This window comes from Pantherophis guttatus, chromosome 4 (assembly GCF_059756535.1).
Source record: "Pantherophis guttatus breed Tessera chromosome 4, ASM5975653v1, whole genome shotgun sequence".
Taxonomy (NCBI): Eukaryota; Metazoa; Chordata; class Lepidosauria; order Squamata; family Colubridae; genus Pantherophis; species Pantherophis guttatus.
The window spans coordinates 125,779,126-125,798,546 of NC_142066.1; the positions used below are offsets into that span (position 1 = coordinate 125,779,126).

At 37.4% G+C, this 19,421-nt stretch overlaps 1 protein-coding gene across 8 annotated transcripts in view; it reads left to right on the forward strand.

The window, feature by feature from the left end:
* The window catches only part of THSD7A (thrombospondin type 1 domain containing 7A), a 308,047-nt gene that overhangs the window by 275,717 nt on the left and 12,909 nt on the right, over nucleotides 1-19,421 (forward strand). For all 8 annotated transcript variants that reach the window (XM_060685655.2, XM_060685658.2, XM_034401949.3 and 5 more), the window contains 7 exons: nucleotides 1,205-1,338; nucleotides 3,159-3,312; nucleotides 6,068-6,209; nucleotides 8,862-8,977; nucleotides 13,021-13,138; nucleotides 16,709-16,854; nucleotides 17,378-17,552. In XM_060685655.2, the coding sequence (XP_060541638.1) occupies nucleotides 1,205-1,338; nucleotides 3,159-3,312; nucleotides 6,068-6,209; nucleotides 8,862-8,977; nucleotides 13,021-13,138; nucleotides 16,709-16,854; nucleotides 17,378-17,552 (985 nt within the window). The remainder of the gene's footprint in view (nucleotides 1-1,204; nucleotides 1,339-3,158; nucleotides 3,313-6,067; nucleotides 6,210-8,861; nucleotides 8,978-13,020; nucleotides 13,139-16,708; nucleotides 16,855-17,377; nucleotides 17,553-19,421) is intronic.

Here is a 19,421-nt window from a genome sequence, read left to right on the forward strand (position 1 = left end):
CATGTGCGCACCCTTCTGCACATGCGCAGAAGCTTCCTGATGACATCAGGGTCGGTGGGCAGAGCCTCCCGCTGGTTTTATTACCGGTTCTTGCGAACTGGTCCGAACCAGGGGCAACCCACCGCCGGTTTTAGCCCACCGAAGACATAGTATCTATCCCTGTAATCTGTCCTACTATTCCATATTTTAAGTCAAAACAGATGGTTTTTCATTTCTTCATATTCGGCAATGAATAATATTTATTTATTTAATAAATACTTATTATACTATTCATTTAATTATTAATTTATTTAAAGAATTATTAAATAATAAATTTAACAAATATATAATACAAAAATTGGATTCTTATATTGTATAAAGACAAATTTAGTTTGTTAGTTTTAAATGTGCTTTGGCTTACAAATCATGGTTTATGTGTGAGCCAATAGACTTGACTCCACTTGAATAAGTAATGATTTACGTATCATTACTTATATGGCTTAACCAGCAGCAGGCACAACATGACTTTTAATAGGATGTTGAAGAGTCATTTACCAATCAATTAAATACCAAGATTTCTTCTAAGAACAAGAAGCCCTCATTCAAGTAAAAATCTTATGGATTTGTAAGTGGCTGAAGTTAAGTGCAGATGTTGCTGAAATCAACGTAGAGTTGAGCAACTGAAAGTGGAATAATAAATGAATACTAAATAAATGTGAGACCTTGAGCTTGTAACACCCAAGAGGAATAACAGGAGCCAAGATCACAGTTTATTCTACATCATCTTGCTAGAAATTCTGTGATTCCTGTAGATTCCCTGTTCCTTTAACTGTACAAAGTGGAAAAGGAACAAAAGATATTGAAATCTTGCTGCTGTATTGCTCAACTTGATAGCTCACTCGATGCACCTAAAAGAAGCGGGTTAATGCATTTGGGAAACACAGAGTTGAGAAGGATTGTAGGAAAGGTAAGAAATTGGTTTCATAAAAGTGAAACAAATTCAGAAACAGAAAGAGTGAATGCCTTGAAATTTTTCCCATCTGTAACCTAATCAACAAATCTAAGCATTGTTGGATTGCCATGCACATCTATGCTTGCTTGCTAATGTTGCTATGCATGCCTCGTAACTTTGAATAAATGATAGTTACAATATTGTTCCAGTTCCCTTCTGCCAGTTATCCTTCTCTGCAGGAAGCAAGCTGATTATTCTGTCTCTGCATTCCAGGTTTACGAAGTGGTCCCTTGCCATAGTGACTGTGGTCAGTATATAGGAGTCACTGAACCCTGGAGTGTCTGCAAAGTGACTAATGTGGACTTAAAGGAGAATTGTGGAGTGGGTGTGCAAACCAGAAAAGTGAGGCAAGTTAAACCTTTACTAGATTTATCACTTTGGAGGGAAGAGCAACTTCCATGTGCAAGGTTTGGCATGCTTGTTTAAATAATGGTTTACTGATGGTTTAGCATGCTTATTTAAACAATGGTTTGTTAAGCCTATGTCATAATAAGAAAGCTTTCGGAGAATTTTTATGGATTTCCCACTATAGGCAGGCTCATCAGGTAAGGTTCTCTTTGAAGCTATGCCACCATGTAGAAAACCTTTGATTAACTCAGACTCAGTGAGTACTTCAGGACATCCTCTTTCTACTATGCAAACCAGAAATACTGTAGCTATGAGCCTTTCAGTATTCCTGTTTCTATATTGATTGGTGGTTTAAGATGACATCGAACCAACCTTTTATTTCCTTGAGCCTTTCCTGATATTACATTCCTATAAATAACAGTTCTGCCGGTTGTGGATGTTTAAAATCTTGCTGTCTTCAAATCCTGTTTTATTTATATTTTAATAGTTTTTATTCAATATGTACTGGGAATATATTGCAAATACAATATATTTGCAAATACAATGTCACTAACTCAAACAAAAGATATACTTTTGTTTGCTGCATCATGTATTGTGACTGATCTCACAAATCTTAATTTTTTCCAGATTTTTCTATCTAAATATTAAAATTAAAATATTTTGATCAATGATATTTAAACATACAGACAACTGCTTTGTCTAAAAAATTAGGCCAAAAACACACATAGACCTCATGTGCCAAATATACTCTTTCCTGGACAAGGACATTCCTCACTTCACAAACAGATTAGATATTGTATTCTATATAGGGCTGCCCCTTGGAGGCTACTTGGAAGCTACAGCTGGTCCAACATGCAGTGATGCAGACAGTGTTGAGCACACCTTGCTATATACCCATTGTACTGCCAGTGGCACTGGTTACCAGATGACTTCCAGTGTAATTCAATGTACAATAAATCATCTATAAAGCCATCCCTGGCATAAAGCCCTGTATTTTGAGCAACTGCCTATCTCCAGTGGTTTTACCCATCCAGTGTGATTGGCAAAGTTGACACACTTTGCATTCCATCAATTAAGTACCATCATCCTGTGGAACCCAGGAAGAGTGTCTACTCTATAGTAGAACATGCCCTCTGGGATATCTTCTCAAGAGGTCCAGGCGTCTCCTATCTATAGTGTTGAGGATGCTATTGAAAACCTAGCTGTTCTCCCTGGCCCTAGGCTATGTGAACATTTTTCCTGTTATTGTCTTGTGAGCTGTCCATTAGCTTTTTTTAGTTTTATTTTATTTATTTATTTTACTTTTAATGACTCTTCTAGAGTCATTGGAAGTCAGGCAGCCTATGAATTGTGTAATTAACTAATTAAAACAGGCATAGAATTTGTTGTAATCAAGTTTGGTTATAGTTTTTAAAGTAGTTTAACACTCTTTCCTAATTAGAGTGCCTTCATCTATTCAAGTGATTTGGGAGAAATTCTAAGTGTGCAAGTTGAGAATATTGTATGTCTAGTTAAGTTCCTGTTTCTGGAATCTTCTTCATTGAAAATGTTGTTTGTTACAACCTTTAGATCAACCTTCTTCTTTCTGCTTTCTTTCAAATAACATGTGGTTAAAATTCCCACAATGTGCTGCCTGGAGAATGCTAGATTACATAACTGGAGAAAACTATTTTAGACTAAGATGCATATTGCTCTTTTATTTTTATTTCTCTTTAACTCAGCACAGACCTTTCTATATAGGAAGGATCTAATATACTGCATAATTATTTACAGCTACATAATTTTACATCTATTACATCTAAGGGCTCTGTCTTTCCAGATGCATGCAAAACACTGTAGACGGTCCTTCAGACATCGTGGAAGACTATCTGTGTGATCAAGAGGAGATGCCAATTGGTGCTAGAAAATGCATACTGCCATGTCCAGAAGACTGTGTCATATCCGAGTGGGGCCAATGGTCTAGGTGTTCCTTGGTAAGAACTTTAAGAAAGTAAGGATTCTTTTGTCCAACCAAATCAAAATTGACCAAGATAGTAGTAACTGTGAGAAGGATCTTGGAGTCCTAGTGGATAACCATTTAAATATGAGTCAGCAGTGTGCAACAGCTGCCAAAAAAGCCAACACAGTTCTAGGCTGCATAAACAGAGAAATAGAATCAAAATCACATGAAGTGTTAAGACCACTTTATAATGCCTTGGTAAGGCCACACTTGGAAAATTGCATTCAGTTTTGGTCACTATGATATAAAAAAGATGTGGAGACTAGAAAGACTGCAGAGAAGAGCAACAAAGATGATTAGGGGACTGGAGGTTAAAACATATGAAGAATGGTTGCAGGAACTGGATATGTTTAGTTTAATGAAAAGAAGGACTAGGGGAGACATGATAGCAGTGTTCCGATATCTCAGGAGTTGCCACAAAGAAGAGGGAGTCAAGCTATTCTCCAAAGCACTTGAGGGTAGGACAAGAAGCAATGGGTGGAAACTAATCAAGGAGAGAAGCAGCATAGAACTAAGGAGAAATTTGCTGACAGAACAATTAATCAGTGGAACAACTTGTCTCCAGAAGTTGTGAATACTCCAACACTGGAAGTTTTAAAGAAAATGTTGGATAACCATTTGTCTGAAGTGGTGTAGGGTTTCCTGCCTAAGCAGGGGGTTGGACTAGAAGACCTCCAAGGTCCCTTCCAACTCTGTTATTCTATTCTATTCTAAGATACTTTCTTCTGAAACACCTAGCTAGTAACCAAGCTATATATTTCTATGTATAACTTACCTTTCTATGAAGCCATAGAGTCAAACCATCTAGCGTTCAATTATCATCTCTGAAAATAAGGAGATTTTTCACATTACCTGCTTTCTGTTCCTTTTATACTAAAGATGATAGATACTGTATATCAGGGTGAAATCCAGCAGGTTCTGACAGGTTCTGGAGAACCGGTAGCAGAAATTTTGAGCACTTTGGAGAACCAGTAGTGAAAATTTTGAATAGTTCGGAGAACCAGCAAATACCACCTCTAGCTGGCCACAAAGTGGGGTGGGAATGGAGATTTTTTTTTTTTAATTTGATTTATATGCCGCCCTTCTCCGAAGACTCAGGGCGGCTTACAATGTGCTCAGCAATAGCCTTCATCCTTTTGTATATTTATACAAAGTCAGCTTATTGCCCCCACAAACTGGGTCCTCATTTCACCTACCTTAGAAAGGATGGAAGGCTGAGTCAACCTTGAGCCTTGGCGAGATTCGAACCCTGCAGTAATTGCAGGCAGCTGGTCTTAATAAGCTTAATAACAGGGTGCCTTAAACCCCTGTAGTACCAAGGCTCCAAGGATTTTACAATATCCTTCCCCCAGGAATAGGGTGGGAATGGAGATTTTGTAGTATCCTTCCCCTGCCACGTCTACCAAGCCATGCCCACCAAGCCATACCATACCACACCCACCAAGCTATGCCCACAGAACCGGTAGTAAAAAAAATTGGATGTCATCACTGCAGTATATCATGAGTAGTTGCTCTGTCAATTGTTCTATCACAAAATTGGGTCAAATAATTATAGGTTGGTTGTCTCACCTTTAGTTCCCTTGCTATTGCTGGAAATGTTAGTAACACAAAGTAATTCTTGGCAATACAGTTTGGCACTAAAAACTGTTAACAATGTATTCCTATCTCATTGGGATATATATGTATATATTGTATATATGTAAGTGATATATTTCTGTATCCATAGATCTTCAACTTTTCCCCTTTGTAATATTCCAAAGACTTCTCACTTTGAATCTATGTCCTACAGTTTTAAAACTGCTTAATTTTGACAAAAACTAGATGGCCACTACAACCATTAAACTGTAATTAGTCTAAAAGGTCATTTAAGACAGAAGTAAGCCATAGTACTGTAGTCTTTAGCTTGCTGTTGTTAATCCTGATTCTGTAACCTGTTTAGTGTTATATATGTTCTAGGTCAGGGGTGTCAAACTCAATTTTATTGAGGGCCACATCAGGGTTGTATTGAGCTCAGGGGACCAGGGTGGGCGTGGCCAGGGTGGGCGTGGCCAGCTCAACGTCACTTGAGTTAGGGGCACCTGTGGTGGCCTGATCGCTCTGCCAGTGAAAACGGGCTCCCAAGCACCATTTTTTCTGTGATAGCCTCCTGCAACCCTCTACCAGCTAAAACAGAATTCGGGAGGCAGCCTGCAGCTCTCGAGAGCTCTGTTTTTGGCTGCTATGGCCTCCTGAAACCCTCTGCCAGTGAAAATGGAGCTCCATTTTCGCTGGCAGAGGCACTGTAGGCTTTGCTATTTCCAGGGTGGCCCCACAGGCCAGATCTAAGCACCCTGCCGGTCAAATCTGGCCCGCGGCCCTTGAGTTTGACACCCCTGTTCTAGGTCATTGATAAAATCTCATTAGTTTAATTCAAGGATTCATGTTATTAATCAAAACAATAGGCTTATTGAATTATATTTTCAAGGAATATAAGTATTTAAAGTATTCACTAGATATTTAAATGTTATATTTAAGCAGATCTGTGTATCACTTTCTACACTATTATGTTCACAATAACCGTGAAAGAAGAGGTCAGATTTTTTAAATATAATTATGAGTTCTCACTTAATATGATTCCTAGGTAAATGTGGATTTTGAGCCCAATTCTTTTAAATACTTTGACCTTAAAGAATTTGTATTAAGGATGTTGCTTTTATCAAAGTAAAAGGATGTTTGGTTTATTTTCTCAGCCCTGTAATGGAAGCAGTGTGAGGGAACGTTCCGCAAAGATCTTAAGGCTGGCTCAGGAAGGAAAGGCCTGTCCTTCTACAGTGGAGACAGAGCCTTGTCATCTGAACAAAAACTGCTATCACTATGATTACAATGTGACAGGTACTGATGTTGATTAAGTCCTTGTAGATTGCAGACTGAAAGAAAATATCAGTAGTCCTCGATTTATGACCACAATTGAGCCCAAAGTTTCTGTTGCTAAATGAGATACTGTATTTGTTAAGTGAGTTTTGTCCCATTTTATGACCTCTCTTGCCTCAATTGTTAAATGAATCTGTCAATTGGTAAGCTAGTAACCCGACAGTTAAGTGAATCTGGCTTCTCCATTGACTTTGCTTATCAGAAGGTCTCAAAAGGTGATTACATGGCCTTTAGACACAGCAACGGTCATAAATATGAACCAGTTGCCAATTTTGATCACATGATCATGGGGATGCTGTAAAGGTCATAACTATGAAAAATAGTCATAAGTCACTTTTTTCAGTGCTGAGATAACTTTGAACAGTCATTAAATGAACTGTTGTAAATTGAGGCCTACCTGAATTGCAGCTCATTGGACACATTCTTTTTTCAAATAGCCAAACATTTTTTATAGCCTGATTTTCTATCCTGATAGTTTTCCATTACATCTCCACCTTCAAATTCCCCTACCTATTCTGTGTCTGGTAAGTAGTTCAGTCATTATTTGGACCAGAATTTCTGTTGTAATTCTGTTCTAACTTTGAATTATTGTTAAATGAATGATCATAAATCAAAGACAAAGAGTTGATGTGATTTGTTGGCTATTTCCACAAATTTTGAAGTTCTCCCAAACTCTCCTAACCTTCCTTTTGTTTCTGGATAGTTTTATTTTGGATCTGAATTCACAGACAGAGAACAAAGTTCACTATCAGAATATAGGATACCTTTCCCCCATTTTCTTTGTCTGATCAAAAATCAAAAACAAATATTTATTTCATTTATTTATTTTTTATTTTGTCGAGTACATATTAGATAATATATATAAGTATAAGTATGAATTGAATATATAAAATGAGTACAATTAAAGGGAACATTAGGACAGGGAAGTAGGCACGTTGGTGCTGTTATGCATGCCCCTTACAGACCTCTTAGGAATGGGGTGAGATCAACAATAGACAGTTTTAGGTTAAAGTTTTGGGGGTTTTGGGATGAGACCACAGAGTCCGGTAGTGCATTCCAGGCAGTAACAACTCTGTTACTGAGGTCATACTTTCTGCAATTGAGTTTGGAGCAGTTCACTTTAAGTTTGTATCTATTGTGTGCTCGTATATTGTTGTGGTTGAAGCTGAAGTAGTCATTGACAACTAGGACATTGTTACAGATGATTTTATGAGCTATGCTTATGTCATACTGAAGGCGGTGTAGTTCTAAATTTTCTAAACCCAGAATTTCAAGTCTGGTGACATAAGGTATTTTGTTGCGAGCAGAGGAGTGGAGGACTCTTCTTGTGAAATATTTCTGGACACGCTCAATTGTATTAATGTCCGATATGCAGTGCGGGTTCCAGACAGATGAACTGTATTCGAGAATTGGTCTAGCAAATGTTTTGTATGCTCTGGTTAGTAGTGTACCGGAGAAGAAGCTACGCAAGATTAGGTTTACAACCCTTAATGTCTTTTTGGCAATGTTGTTACAGTGGGATTTGGCACTTAGATCATTTGATATGAGTACTCCAAGGTCCTTGACAGAGTGAGGGTCATCTACAAGGTCATGTCACTTAGCTTGTATTTTGTGTTCTGATTCTTTTTGCCAATGTGTAAGACAGAGCATTTGTTGGTTGAGATTTGGAGTTGCCAATTTTTTGACCATTCCGACACAAAGTCAACGTCTTTTTGAAGGGTAGCAGCATTGTTGGTAGTGTTAAATAGTTTAACATCATCAGCAAAGAGAATGCAGTTATAATATGATCACAAAGGTCACTAATGTATAGTATGAAGAGTGTTGGTCCTAGAACGCTGCCTTGGGGGACACCGCTATTAACAGCTGCAGGATTTGATAAGGCGCTCCCTATTTTGACAACTTCTTGTCTGTTTGACAGGAAGGCAGTTATCCAATTATGGAGAGGTCCGGAGATGCCGAAGGATTTTAGTTTTAGAAGTAGTTTGTCATGTACCACTGAATCAAAGGTTTTACAGAAGTTTATGTAAATTGCATCTATTGCTTTGCCCTGATCAAGATTTTTTGATTATTTTTTGATTATTGCCTAGGACTGGGATTCCCAACTTTTTTCCAGCTAAGAACCTTGCGGTGCTTAGAAAAGTATGCTTAGCCCTGAGAAATAGGATGTGTCTAGGATGATGACGTGTGGAGACAGAACAAAATTTGAATTGGATCTAATTTAATTAAAAACTACATTAATTAAATGTAGATAATAGTTCCCTTGTGTATTATATCTTTCCTATTAAAAATTATAATGGGCGCTGAAATTGTGCTCTTCTGGATTTGACTACTATTTTATGCCTTCTTACAAGGTGATCAATGTATTGTGATGCCTGGAATTACCTATTTGAGAGGCTGGTTTAGTGTGTATTAATTTTATTGCTATGTTCATCACTTGTTGTGTCCTTAAGAGGTTGACACAAGAAATCCACTATGAGTCATCTGAATTTTTTGAAAATGAGGGAAAATATGAACAAGAAAGTAGGGCAGCTTACTGCATTCTGTTGCCTTTTGGTACAACACACAGGACAACTTTTTCACTGACTACCGTTCTTTTCTTCCCTTCCTTTCAAGACTGGAGCACATGCCAGCTAAGTGAGAAAGCTGTTTGTGGTATTGGGATCAAAACAAGAATGCTTGATTGTGTTCGCAGTGATGGCAAGTCAGTTGACCTGTTGTACTGTGACAAGGTAGGTAAATGTTTTCCCTTGTTTTGTGGTTGAAAACCATCATCTATAAAGCTTTCTCTTCAGTGCATGTGATCAATCTTGTGACAGATGCTTCTCAAAGCTATTCAGGGATTGCTATGTACCCTGTAAATGAGTTTTTGTCATGATCAGTGATTTTTGTCATTTAATTCCCTCTTTTTGCTTAAGTGAGTAATCACTAAGGCATGCTATCTCCCCCCCCCCATTGAAATGATGGTTTGGAAACAATAAGCCATCAAGGTGAATAAGTATAATACAATTTAATTGGAATAGCCATCATTGTCCTAATTTGGAATGATTCTTTTGTAACTGTTTGATCTTCTGCCAAAGTGCTGCATTTCTCTTTATCTCTTTCCCTGTTTCTGTCTTTTTGGGTGTCATTTTCCCAATTGTAAGTTGTTTGGCCTCTTTATAAATTTGAAAAAAAAATGCCTGTACAAATACCTTTTAATATATTGATATGATAGTATTTATTAAATTATTTTCATATTGATTTATAAAGTTTTATGTGCCCATCTCACCAAAATTGACTCTAGGTAGCTTACAGAAATTGAATAAAATGCAGCATAAAACATTAAAACAATAAATATAGCTCTTAGATTTAAAAAAAATTGTCTAAAATTAAATTAAACAGGATGGAGGGGGGAGGAGCAAAGTACACATAGAGAGGAAGTGGGGTGTGCTCAACTCCATCAACCACCTCCAACCTGCCACATCCCCATTGGTGCCCCAGCCTGTTTGGCATAGAATGTCTTCAAGGCCTTTGGCAATACCAAAATGGTGGGAACAGATCTGAATTGGGGGCGGGGGAGAGATGTTGCAGAGGACAGATCCATGGCAGGAAAGGATGATCTTCTGGACCCGCCCAGCTGAAATTCCTTGAGTGAGAGTGTCCGCAGCATGCTAATAATAGTTGTGTGTCAATGAACAAACTGAAACTTCATGAAAGAACCAATGAGCTAAAGGGTTTGGGGGTTCTTGAGTTAGACCAAGAGATTATTTATTTTGATCAAGCATAGTGTACTCACTATGAAGCTGAATCAACTGACATAAGGTAGGAAAATGAATTTTTTCAAAAGATTTGAAAGAAAAGTACAGAAGTACAACAACATTATAATATTTCTTTTAGTGTGTCGAAAAGCATAACCATAGTTACTATGACAGAAGGTTCCTCACTGAGTCATAACATAGTAGACATCCTCAGTCACTTTTTAAATCTTGGAACAGAAATAAGTAGATTTGTTGGCCATTGACCTCAATTAAAATTTGTTGGGAATCAAAGGTCACAGTGGATAGAGTGATTGAGCAAAGTGGTCCCAGAATATTCTGTTCTCTTCTCTGCTTTTCTTCCAAGTTGATTTGGGAATTGAGGAACTTTTCATTGTTTTATTAATGAGGTTAAATTCATGTGTAATGAATTCATTTAATTTCCACTTAAAATGGCAGAAAACTGTGTCACTGATTTTTTTTTTTTTGAAACTATAGTTGCAGCTAAGGTTAGAAGAAGCACTAGAAACCCCAAAAATGGAGCTTTACTTTGTTGATTTTTTAAAAAACAAGATTCCCACTCAGGCTATCTAGCCTCCCTTCAGCATACTCTTATTTTTACCATATTTTTCGCACTATAAGATGCTCTAGACCATAAGATGCACCTAACTTTTGGGGAGGAAAACAAGAAAAAAAAACTCGCCTCTGCCTCCCAGCAATTTGCCTCCTTACAGCAAACAGCAAAACAGCCTGGTCAGCTTCAGCACAGCCTCATTAAGCACGAGCAGCTAATTGGCAGCTGGATCAGCCTCCTGGAATACTACCGATCAGGTGTTCCAGGCTGGGGGAACAACAGCCACGCATCACTGCCATTGCCGCCCATTGCTGCTGCCTAGCGCTGCCTCCACATGCCCCATTTTCGGCCTGTTCCAGCTGCCTGGAATGGGCCAAAAACAAGACACACAGTGGCCATATCTGGATGTGCGGAGGCCAAAAATGAGATGCATAGAGGCCAAAAATAGGACATGCGGAGGCTGAAAATGGGGTGCGTGGAGGTGAAATAGGTGGTGAAGGTGGCAATGGGCTGCAGTGATCCCCACAGCCTGGAACAGCTGATTGGCGGTATTCCAGGAGGCCGATCTAACCACCAGTCAGATGCTCATGCTAAATCAGGCTGTGCTGAAGCTGACCAGGCTGTTTGCTGTTTGCTGCAAAGAGGAAAATTGCTGGGAGGCAGAGGCCAAAGGGGCTGGTGGGTGGGGGCCAGTGGGTGGGCAGGGCTTCAGTAACATTTGTTCTCTAAGATGCACATTTCCACCCACTTTTGGGGGATAGAAGTGTGTTTTATAGACCGAAAAATGCGGTATATAAATTTACGCAGTTACAAGTTGAATGGGAAAGAGCACCCAAAAAATGATGTGATGTTCATTATAAAAAAATATGTACTCAGTTGGACCAATTTGTGCATCTTGCAAACACAATAAATCTATATTTCTCTACAGGAAAAAAATATTTTGGATTTCTAATAATTTATATGGAAGATGTTAATTTGTAATTAGAGTGTAAGGGGTTTGTACAAATATGTGGATGAAACTGATTAGGACACTAAGTAGAAGTCTTGGGTGAAATAATAATTATACAACTATTGAGTAGGTCCCACTTAATCAAGGCTGGAAAGAGAACAGTACAATTTTCCACAGCCTCCAAAATGCTGGAATTCAACTATGAAGCAAAATATAGGGCTTAATTTCTGCAAGAGACAGATCATTTGTGTATATATGGCTTCTACCTCATTTCCAATAAAGGAATACACATATAATCATGTTGTGTCTGTGAACTTTTCTGCTGTAAGCAAGTCCCCTGAAGTGGAATGTCTGGAAAGCTGAGATTTATTGCTGTGCTTGGCATGAAACCTAATAGCATACTGTATGTCTCCAAACAATATTTCGCAATTGGTTTCTGTTGTATTATTTTATATTGCTTATTTAATGAGACAGGATTCAATGTATGCCACTTAACATGGCTATTTGAAAAGCATGAGTGCCTTTTCTGAAATTATAAGGAATGGTGGAATTAATTAAGTGAGAAACCAGAATAATCATTCCCTCCCATTAAAAAAAGCAATGTTTACATCAACTACTAGAATAAGTAGGATAGAACCATTTTCTTTACTTCCCATTATAATTTAGGATCATTGTTTTAATATTCAGCTTTCTATTCTTTCGTAATATTTATTCTCTGGTTGTAAGCAAGACATCAAGAAGTTTATTTTTTTGTGTACAAAATACCTACTGTCTGAACATAATAGAACAATGTTTCTTAAATTGTAGTTCTAGAATCCTCTTAAATGCTCAAAAATTTAGAACAAAATTTAGAACAATGACAGTCTTCTCATTTTTTGTGTGTTCTGTCAAATCATTTTTTTTTTCATGAAAAATATTTTCTATTATGGTTAGTCTCCAAATTTTGAAGGCATTTGGGACTAGAGTTTTTGTCTCTAAATAATATGGTCATAAGGAGGACCATATCCCTTAGTTTCAGAAATTCGAGCAGTCACACTATTGATTATACTGGCCCCCAGAACATGGGGAAGATATCTTTTTGCATATAGTATCACATTTTATTGGGGATTTTTTTTGCTGTTGAAGATATTATTGAACCCAGGAAAATAATACTGATGTCATGAAGGTAGAGAGCAGTACAAAGCTACCTTTTAACAAACACTTTTAGCCTTTTTTTAAAAAAAATGTATCACTTTTTAAAAATTGCACAACTGAAAATGAAAACTTTGCCACCAAATTTAGTCATATGATCCTAATGATCTATGATGGCCATAAAATGGAACTGGGACCGTAGGAGGCTGTAGGTTGCAAGAGAAAACCAATTAATTTTATTAAAGAACTACAAAAGTATTGGGTCCTTATACGAATTGGTACAATTTTTCCTTTTGTGATTATTAATTTATAACTGTGTTAACTTCTGTTGAGTTGATAATTTTTCATCTGACCTACTGATTGGTATATCTTCTTTTTTTTTAGCTTGGTCTGGAAAAAATTTGGAATATGAACACCTCCTGCATGGTGGAATGTCCTGTCAACTGTCAACTGTCAGACTGGTCTCCATGGTCTGAATGCTCACAGGCTTGTGGTCTAACTGGTTAGTTCAGAAACTTCCTGGTGATTGATAAATGAGTCCAGTCATCATCAGAAGAAGAAAAAGAAGGGGCAGAGGCTTTGGTAGAAAGATTGCTAGATTGAGGCAGATTTGGCGTGCTTTACTATAAGCTTGCTAAATTGCCAGCTTTGTGCTGAACAAATTGCTATTCTGATTCCGAGGACAGAAGATAGGGTGAATGTTTCTGTGGGATGACCACAGGAACCTATCTCTACGTAGCATTTCTCAATCTTGGCAACTTATAGATGTATGAACTTCAAAGAATCACTGGTTGAGGGATTATGGGAGTTGAAGTCCATACATCTTCAAGTTATTAAGGTTGAGAAATGCTGTATGGTATACTGGAGCAAACAAAGCTTGTCTTAAGCTGCAAGAAACTTTGCCTGATGGTATTATGTTTCCTTTCTGCAAAGTAACTTACATCTATGTTATAAAGGGATCTCTTTTGTGCTCACAAAAGCTAGAATGTTGAGGAAGATAACTAAAAATGTGAGGGTATTGAGACCTGGCATTCTCCTATTTGGACTTAGGCCTTAATTATGAAGAATGCAACTACATATAAGGAGAAAAGCATAAAGCAAGGGCAATACTCCTCACCATTCTTTTTTAACAAAATATTAAATCTACTTGTGGAATAAGTGCTCTTTCCCCTTAAGTTTCTTACTCACACCATCCTAAATGGCAACTAGGATTACTTTTAACCAGAGCCTGACTTATCTTTTTTCAAATGGTGAAATTTAAAGCTACCAGAATTGGTAGCTTTATATAATGCCAAACCAGAATTTTTCAACTTTAATTTCTTAGTAAACCATAGTAATCTAGCTAGTGGTCTAGCTGGAATATTACTGAATACCACTAGGAGGATTCACGCAGCAGGTTAAGCTTAAAAAAAGATAAATCCTTTGATTATGTATGAGTTTTATTAAATGCCTGATTCTTTAGGCTCTAGAGGGTACAAAATCAAAGCTCAATACATAGAACAATGCAATAAAAACCAAAAAATGTAATAACACACAATAATGGTACAAATCTTTCTTTAGCTAATTAGCAAAGGCTTATTGAAAAGTCAGGTTTTTACTACTCTCTGGAAGTTCATAAAAGTGGGAAGTATTTGTGTTTCCAAGATAAGTTTGCCAAAGAAAAATTGCTGCCATCATGCACACCTGCTTCAGTGCTCCCTCCTACTACACCTCCTAAAAGGTGAGGACTTTTAACAGGAGATCTCACCAAATTAGAATGGAAGACTCACTGAAAAAGACCCTGATTTGGAAAAGGTTGAAGGCAAAAGGAGAAAGGGACTGCAGTGGAAGCAATGGTTAGATAAAGCAATCAGTGCAATGTACATGAATTTGGGCAAACTCTGGGACATAGTGAAGGACAGGGTGACTGGCATGCTGTGATCCATGGGTCATAAAGAGTCAGTTACGTCTTAGTGACTGAACAACAGCAATTTTATTTACTCAGGTTAGATGGACAGAGTTGACTTGGATGAGGAGTCTCTGAAATAACCAGTCCCATGCTATATAGCAGTGATGGCTAACCTTTTCCAGAGTGCCCAAAGCGCCCGAACCCCCCAAATGCAATGGGTGCACACACACCCGTACACACCCCACCGCCACCTCTGTACATGCGTACATGCCCCCACAAATGCCCCAACCCCCGTGCATGCACGGCAGAGAACCAAAGATTAGCTGGCCAGCAGGAGGCGTACGCGCATGCGCAGCAGAGCTGAACTGGGGAGACAGCTCACATGCCCACTGAGAGGGTGCTGGGTGCCACCTCTGGCAAACGTGCTATAGATTCGCCATCACGGTTATATAGGCAGTATCAGTATCCTTGAACTGCGATTGGAAACAATCAATAACCAACACTGTTCCTGCAATAGTTATTATGTGACTGTACTTCAACTCTGTACTAAGCAGCTGATGTGCTTCGTTAGCTGATGTTTTTAAGTGGTCTTCAATTTATGTGAATTTTAGTAATTGAAGTACTGGAGAACAAGAATGTAAGCCATAGTCCTAGTGCCTCCTGTTCTAGGTAAGCTTACAACTGATGTGCCTAGGCCCTTCTGGCCTTTGTGCTCTTCCAGCAGCAGTGGTGATTCTAAGAGAAACCCAGATTATGAACCAACTCTTTCAAGGAAAGCCCAACCCTGCCAGGAGTCAGGGTGGATGTCTCCTGTTATCACTTGGCTTCTAAATCAACAATTATTTCATTTTGCTTGGGATTTTGTTTTGTTTTGTTTTGTTTTTGTTTATGCCTTATACAATGGAAGTGTAATGATAGATGGATACTTAATCAAAAATGCATTATAGATGTTAATCTTATTTTCTTCTTTTGAATAGAGGATTCATTTCATTTGTGATATCATAGGAACTGTGATAACATTGCAGCAGGGTTCATTTATAGTACTGGCAGATAATTCTGCTGTTAGTGGCTGTCAAAGCTGCATTCAATATAACAATTATTTTCTTTATTGCTCCAAATTTGCTCAAGATGCCTATTATGGTAATAGTATTTGATATGTTTAGATCAGGGGTGGGTTCTAAATTTTTTTACTACCAGTTCTGTGGGCGTGGCTTTTTTGTGGGCATGGCTTGATGGTCATGTGACAATTATTTAGGATTTAGCAGAGGTACTGGTCTACCAGGCTTTTAACTGTTTGCAGAGCTGTACCGATCTACTCATTTATTTTTGCAGGCACTGGTCTACCCATTTATTTTTGCAGGCACCGGTCTACCCATTTATTTTTGTAGGCACCAGCCTACTCATTTGTTTTCTTTTAACACTGATCAGCTGTAGGGCAGCCCTTTGAAGCCCCGCAGCAAGAGTTTAAACAGTTTTTTTCCCTCTAGCCATCAGCTGGGACTCAGGAGGCAGCAATAGATTGGGGGTGGGGCCAAATAAAAGGTAAGAATAACGCGGGAGGTGGGGAGGCGGGGGGGCAGAACTAGTTCAGTGATGTCATATTGTCACTGCTACCGGCTCGGCTGAACCGGGAGGAACCCACCACTGGTTTGGATTCATGTCAAGAAGATGTCAAATTATCCTGTGCAGACAAAACAAGTAAAAATATACAAATGTACATGCTTTGTAATACATCCATCTATTCGACACATCACTGTACATTTTGTTCCAGTAAGAGGAAAAAAAGAACCAAAAAATCCCCAAAAAGAATTCTGGATCACTAATGGGAGAAAAAAAAGATGGATAGATGGAGAGGTTTATACGTGTATAACATCTGTCACGCCTGACACATAACAGAATTTCGACTTTCTAATTTTTTTAGCCAGCCTTCCCTACTTGGTATCCTCAAGCTATGCTGGACTTTAATTAGCCCAATTACTGATTGGGTGTTGAATCTAATACATCTGGAGGTTAAGTCAATGGGAAAGATTGATCCAGGCCATAATTCTGGGCTGTTCCTTAGAATGTTCCAGCTATGCAGGGAAGAATATCATTCCTAGCTAAAGCAGGATTTATGACCTGAAATGACATGTCTTAAAACACGTACAATATCGGTACTAAATGCTCTTTTTCTCCGCTTTGAAGGAAGAATGACACGAAAGAGAACTGTTACTCAACCTTTCCAAGGTGATGGCAGACCTTGTCCTTCACAAATGGAGCAGTTCAAACCTTGCCCAGTAAAACCTTGTTATCGATGGCAGTACAGTTCATGGGAAGAATGTAAAGTTGAGGTAAAACTAGTACCTGGAGGTTTTCATCCTTAAATATTTGTGATACATACCGATATATGGCATCTGGAGTACATGCAGAATGGCAGATTAGGGAAAGCTGATTTATATACTTCTATAGACAGCCTTATACTTTGGCCTAAACAGAAAAACACAATTCTATAGAGCAATTGACTAATAAGCTGTTCTATCTTATCTACACTTGTCTCATTTATTAAATAAGAACTTTTTATTAAATGTGCACATAGAAAACATACGTGATTTTTCCTATGTTAGGAAATAGGCATGACTTTATTTTTCCTAAAGTATTAAGCCTAAAGTGTTGTGTATCAGTTTTGGCTTTCCAATGGAAATTTTATTTATACAATACATATAGATCTTTAGCTATCACAAGTTAAGCCTCTAATTGCATCCACTTTGGCACTAGCTGTGGTTTCAAAGCATGGCCCAGTATCCCATTGCCCTTTTGTGGCATTTTATTCAGTTTTTTTCCCTTATTCTGATTTATTGTGAACATCTTTTCCAGGATGCCCAGTGTGGAGAAGGATCAAGAATTAGAAATATTTTCTGTGTGGTCTATGATGGATCTAGTGATGACATTGGCAAAAAAGTTGATGAAGAATATTGTGGGGAAATTGAACCTATGGTTGATGGCAATAAGAAAATTGTACTTGAAGAAGCTTGTACTGTGCCTTGTCCAGGTATTTCATTTGTTTGCATATTTTGCAAAACTGATGTTGAATCCACTACTGATTAATGTTTTGAAAGAAAGACAAAGAAAATATGTTGTTTCCTATATTGTATTGTTGTGGATCAAAGTAAGGCAAAAGGAATTTGACCTCTGCATTAATCTTTTCTTTAAATTATCTTATTACAACAGCAGGGTAAAAGTTATTAATACATTAATAATTTGGAATGCAATAATATTCATTAAAAAAAACAATATGGGGATTGCAAGATAGTCTCTGGTTTAGAGATAAGCTTGCATAGAATAGCATGAGCATACTTATGACAAAATTGACTTTGATTGCCTTTGGGTGCTGCTGATAAAATCTGACAGAACTGACCAGGCTTGTCCTAGCTGCAGGACAGGTAGGTCTAGAGCAGGTAACTTTGTCTATACAAATTCTTACTGAAAAGTATTTTACAAAAGCCTCATTAGATCAAAGCCAGGATTGATCATGGAGATCAATATCTATGGGCCCTCTTTGTGACAACTGGCATATGAAAAATGGCTACTTGGAATGTAAGATAAATTTGTGAAACATATGAAATAACTAAAATATATGTCAAAATATGGATTGTGTCACCTAGATTGCTATGAATGGATATGAAAGTAGGAATCAATACATTAGTGATAGCTACATGTTACAATCCACTGAATAGTAATTAAGAAAGAACCAAATGAATTTTAGGAACAGTTATGAAACTTTCTCAATAAATGCAGTAACTTGGAAGAGGAATTTTGTTAAATTGTATGAACAGAATAGTGAGAAAGATAATAATATTGGATCAGACTGCTAAAGAAATGATAACTATGAGTATTAGATGAGTATCTGCTTCTCTTTCTGATTCTCTTTGGGATAAATGGTTTAAACATAAGCATTTTCATTTTTATAAGTTTCATTATTCACTGTTAATTCTATTCATCATTTCTAAGCAACTTAAAACCACCTTAAGAACTGAAATCTTTTGCAGTGATTCCTGAAACTTTCACTTGAAGCCCTTTTCCAACCCCATTCTATTTTTCACCAAAAAAAAATTAACATACATGTGGGGATAGTGCACTTATGTTAATGTATCAAAAGATGATACATGTGCCCCAATTATACATATGTTGTTTATTCAATAATTCATTTCTTTACACAATATTATAATGTTTGCAAATAAACCTTCTTTATTAAGGCATTGTTAATACTGAGTTGATTTTACTTCTCAACATAATGTAAAGCAACATGAATTTTTAATAGCCCATGTACTGAAATAATTAAAGTTCTGTACTCATTTACAAGCTTGGATGCCTTTCTAACTTTATGGTCTCCATTTACAGTATTATTTGCAAATATGACTTCAGTCCCATTTTTTTTTAAGCAGGAAAGGTTTCGCTTGGTTCTCTCAATCCATAGTGAAACTTCCATGATTTTTACAAGCATAGAGTTTGCTTAATAGAAACTGAAAAATATCTTTCTGCTACAGTTAAATATTTTTTTTATTTTAAAAAGAATGAAAACCTACATTTATTTATTTATTTATTTTTCATATTTGTATACCGCCCTACTCCCGAAGGACTCAGGGCGGTGAACAGCCATAATAAATACAAATACATATAGAAGTTAAAAACTATTAAGAAACAGATTAAGTAATTTAGGCTCAAAGATTAAAAAACATCCAAATTTATCTAAAGAGGTTTAAAACCCAATTTAAAAGCCAGTTTAAAAGCCAATTAAAAAGGGAGAGTTAGGCCAGACCAGCTTGTTGGAATAGAAATGTTTTCAGGGCACGGCGGAATGTGTTTTCTGACACATTTTTCTAAGACCTATACATTTTGTACAGATTTTCCTGAGATACAG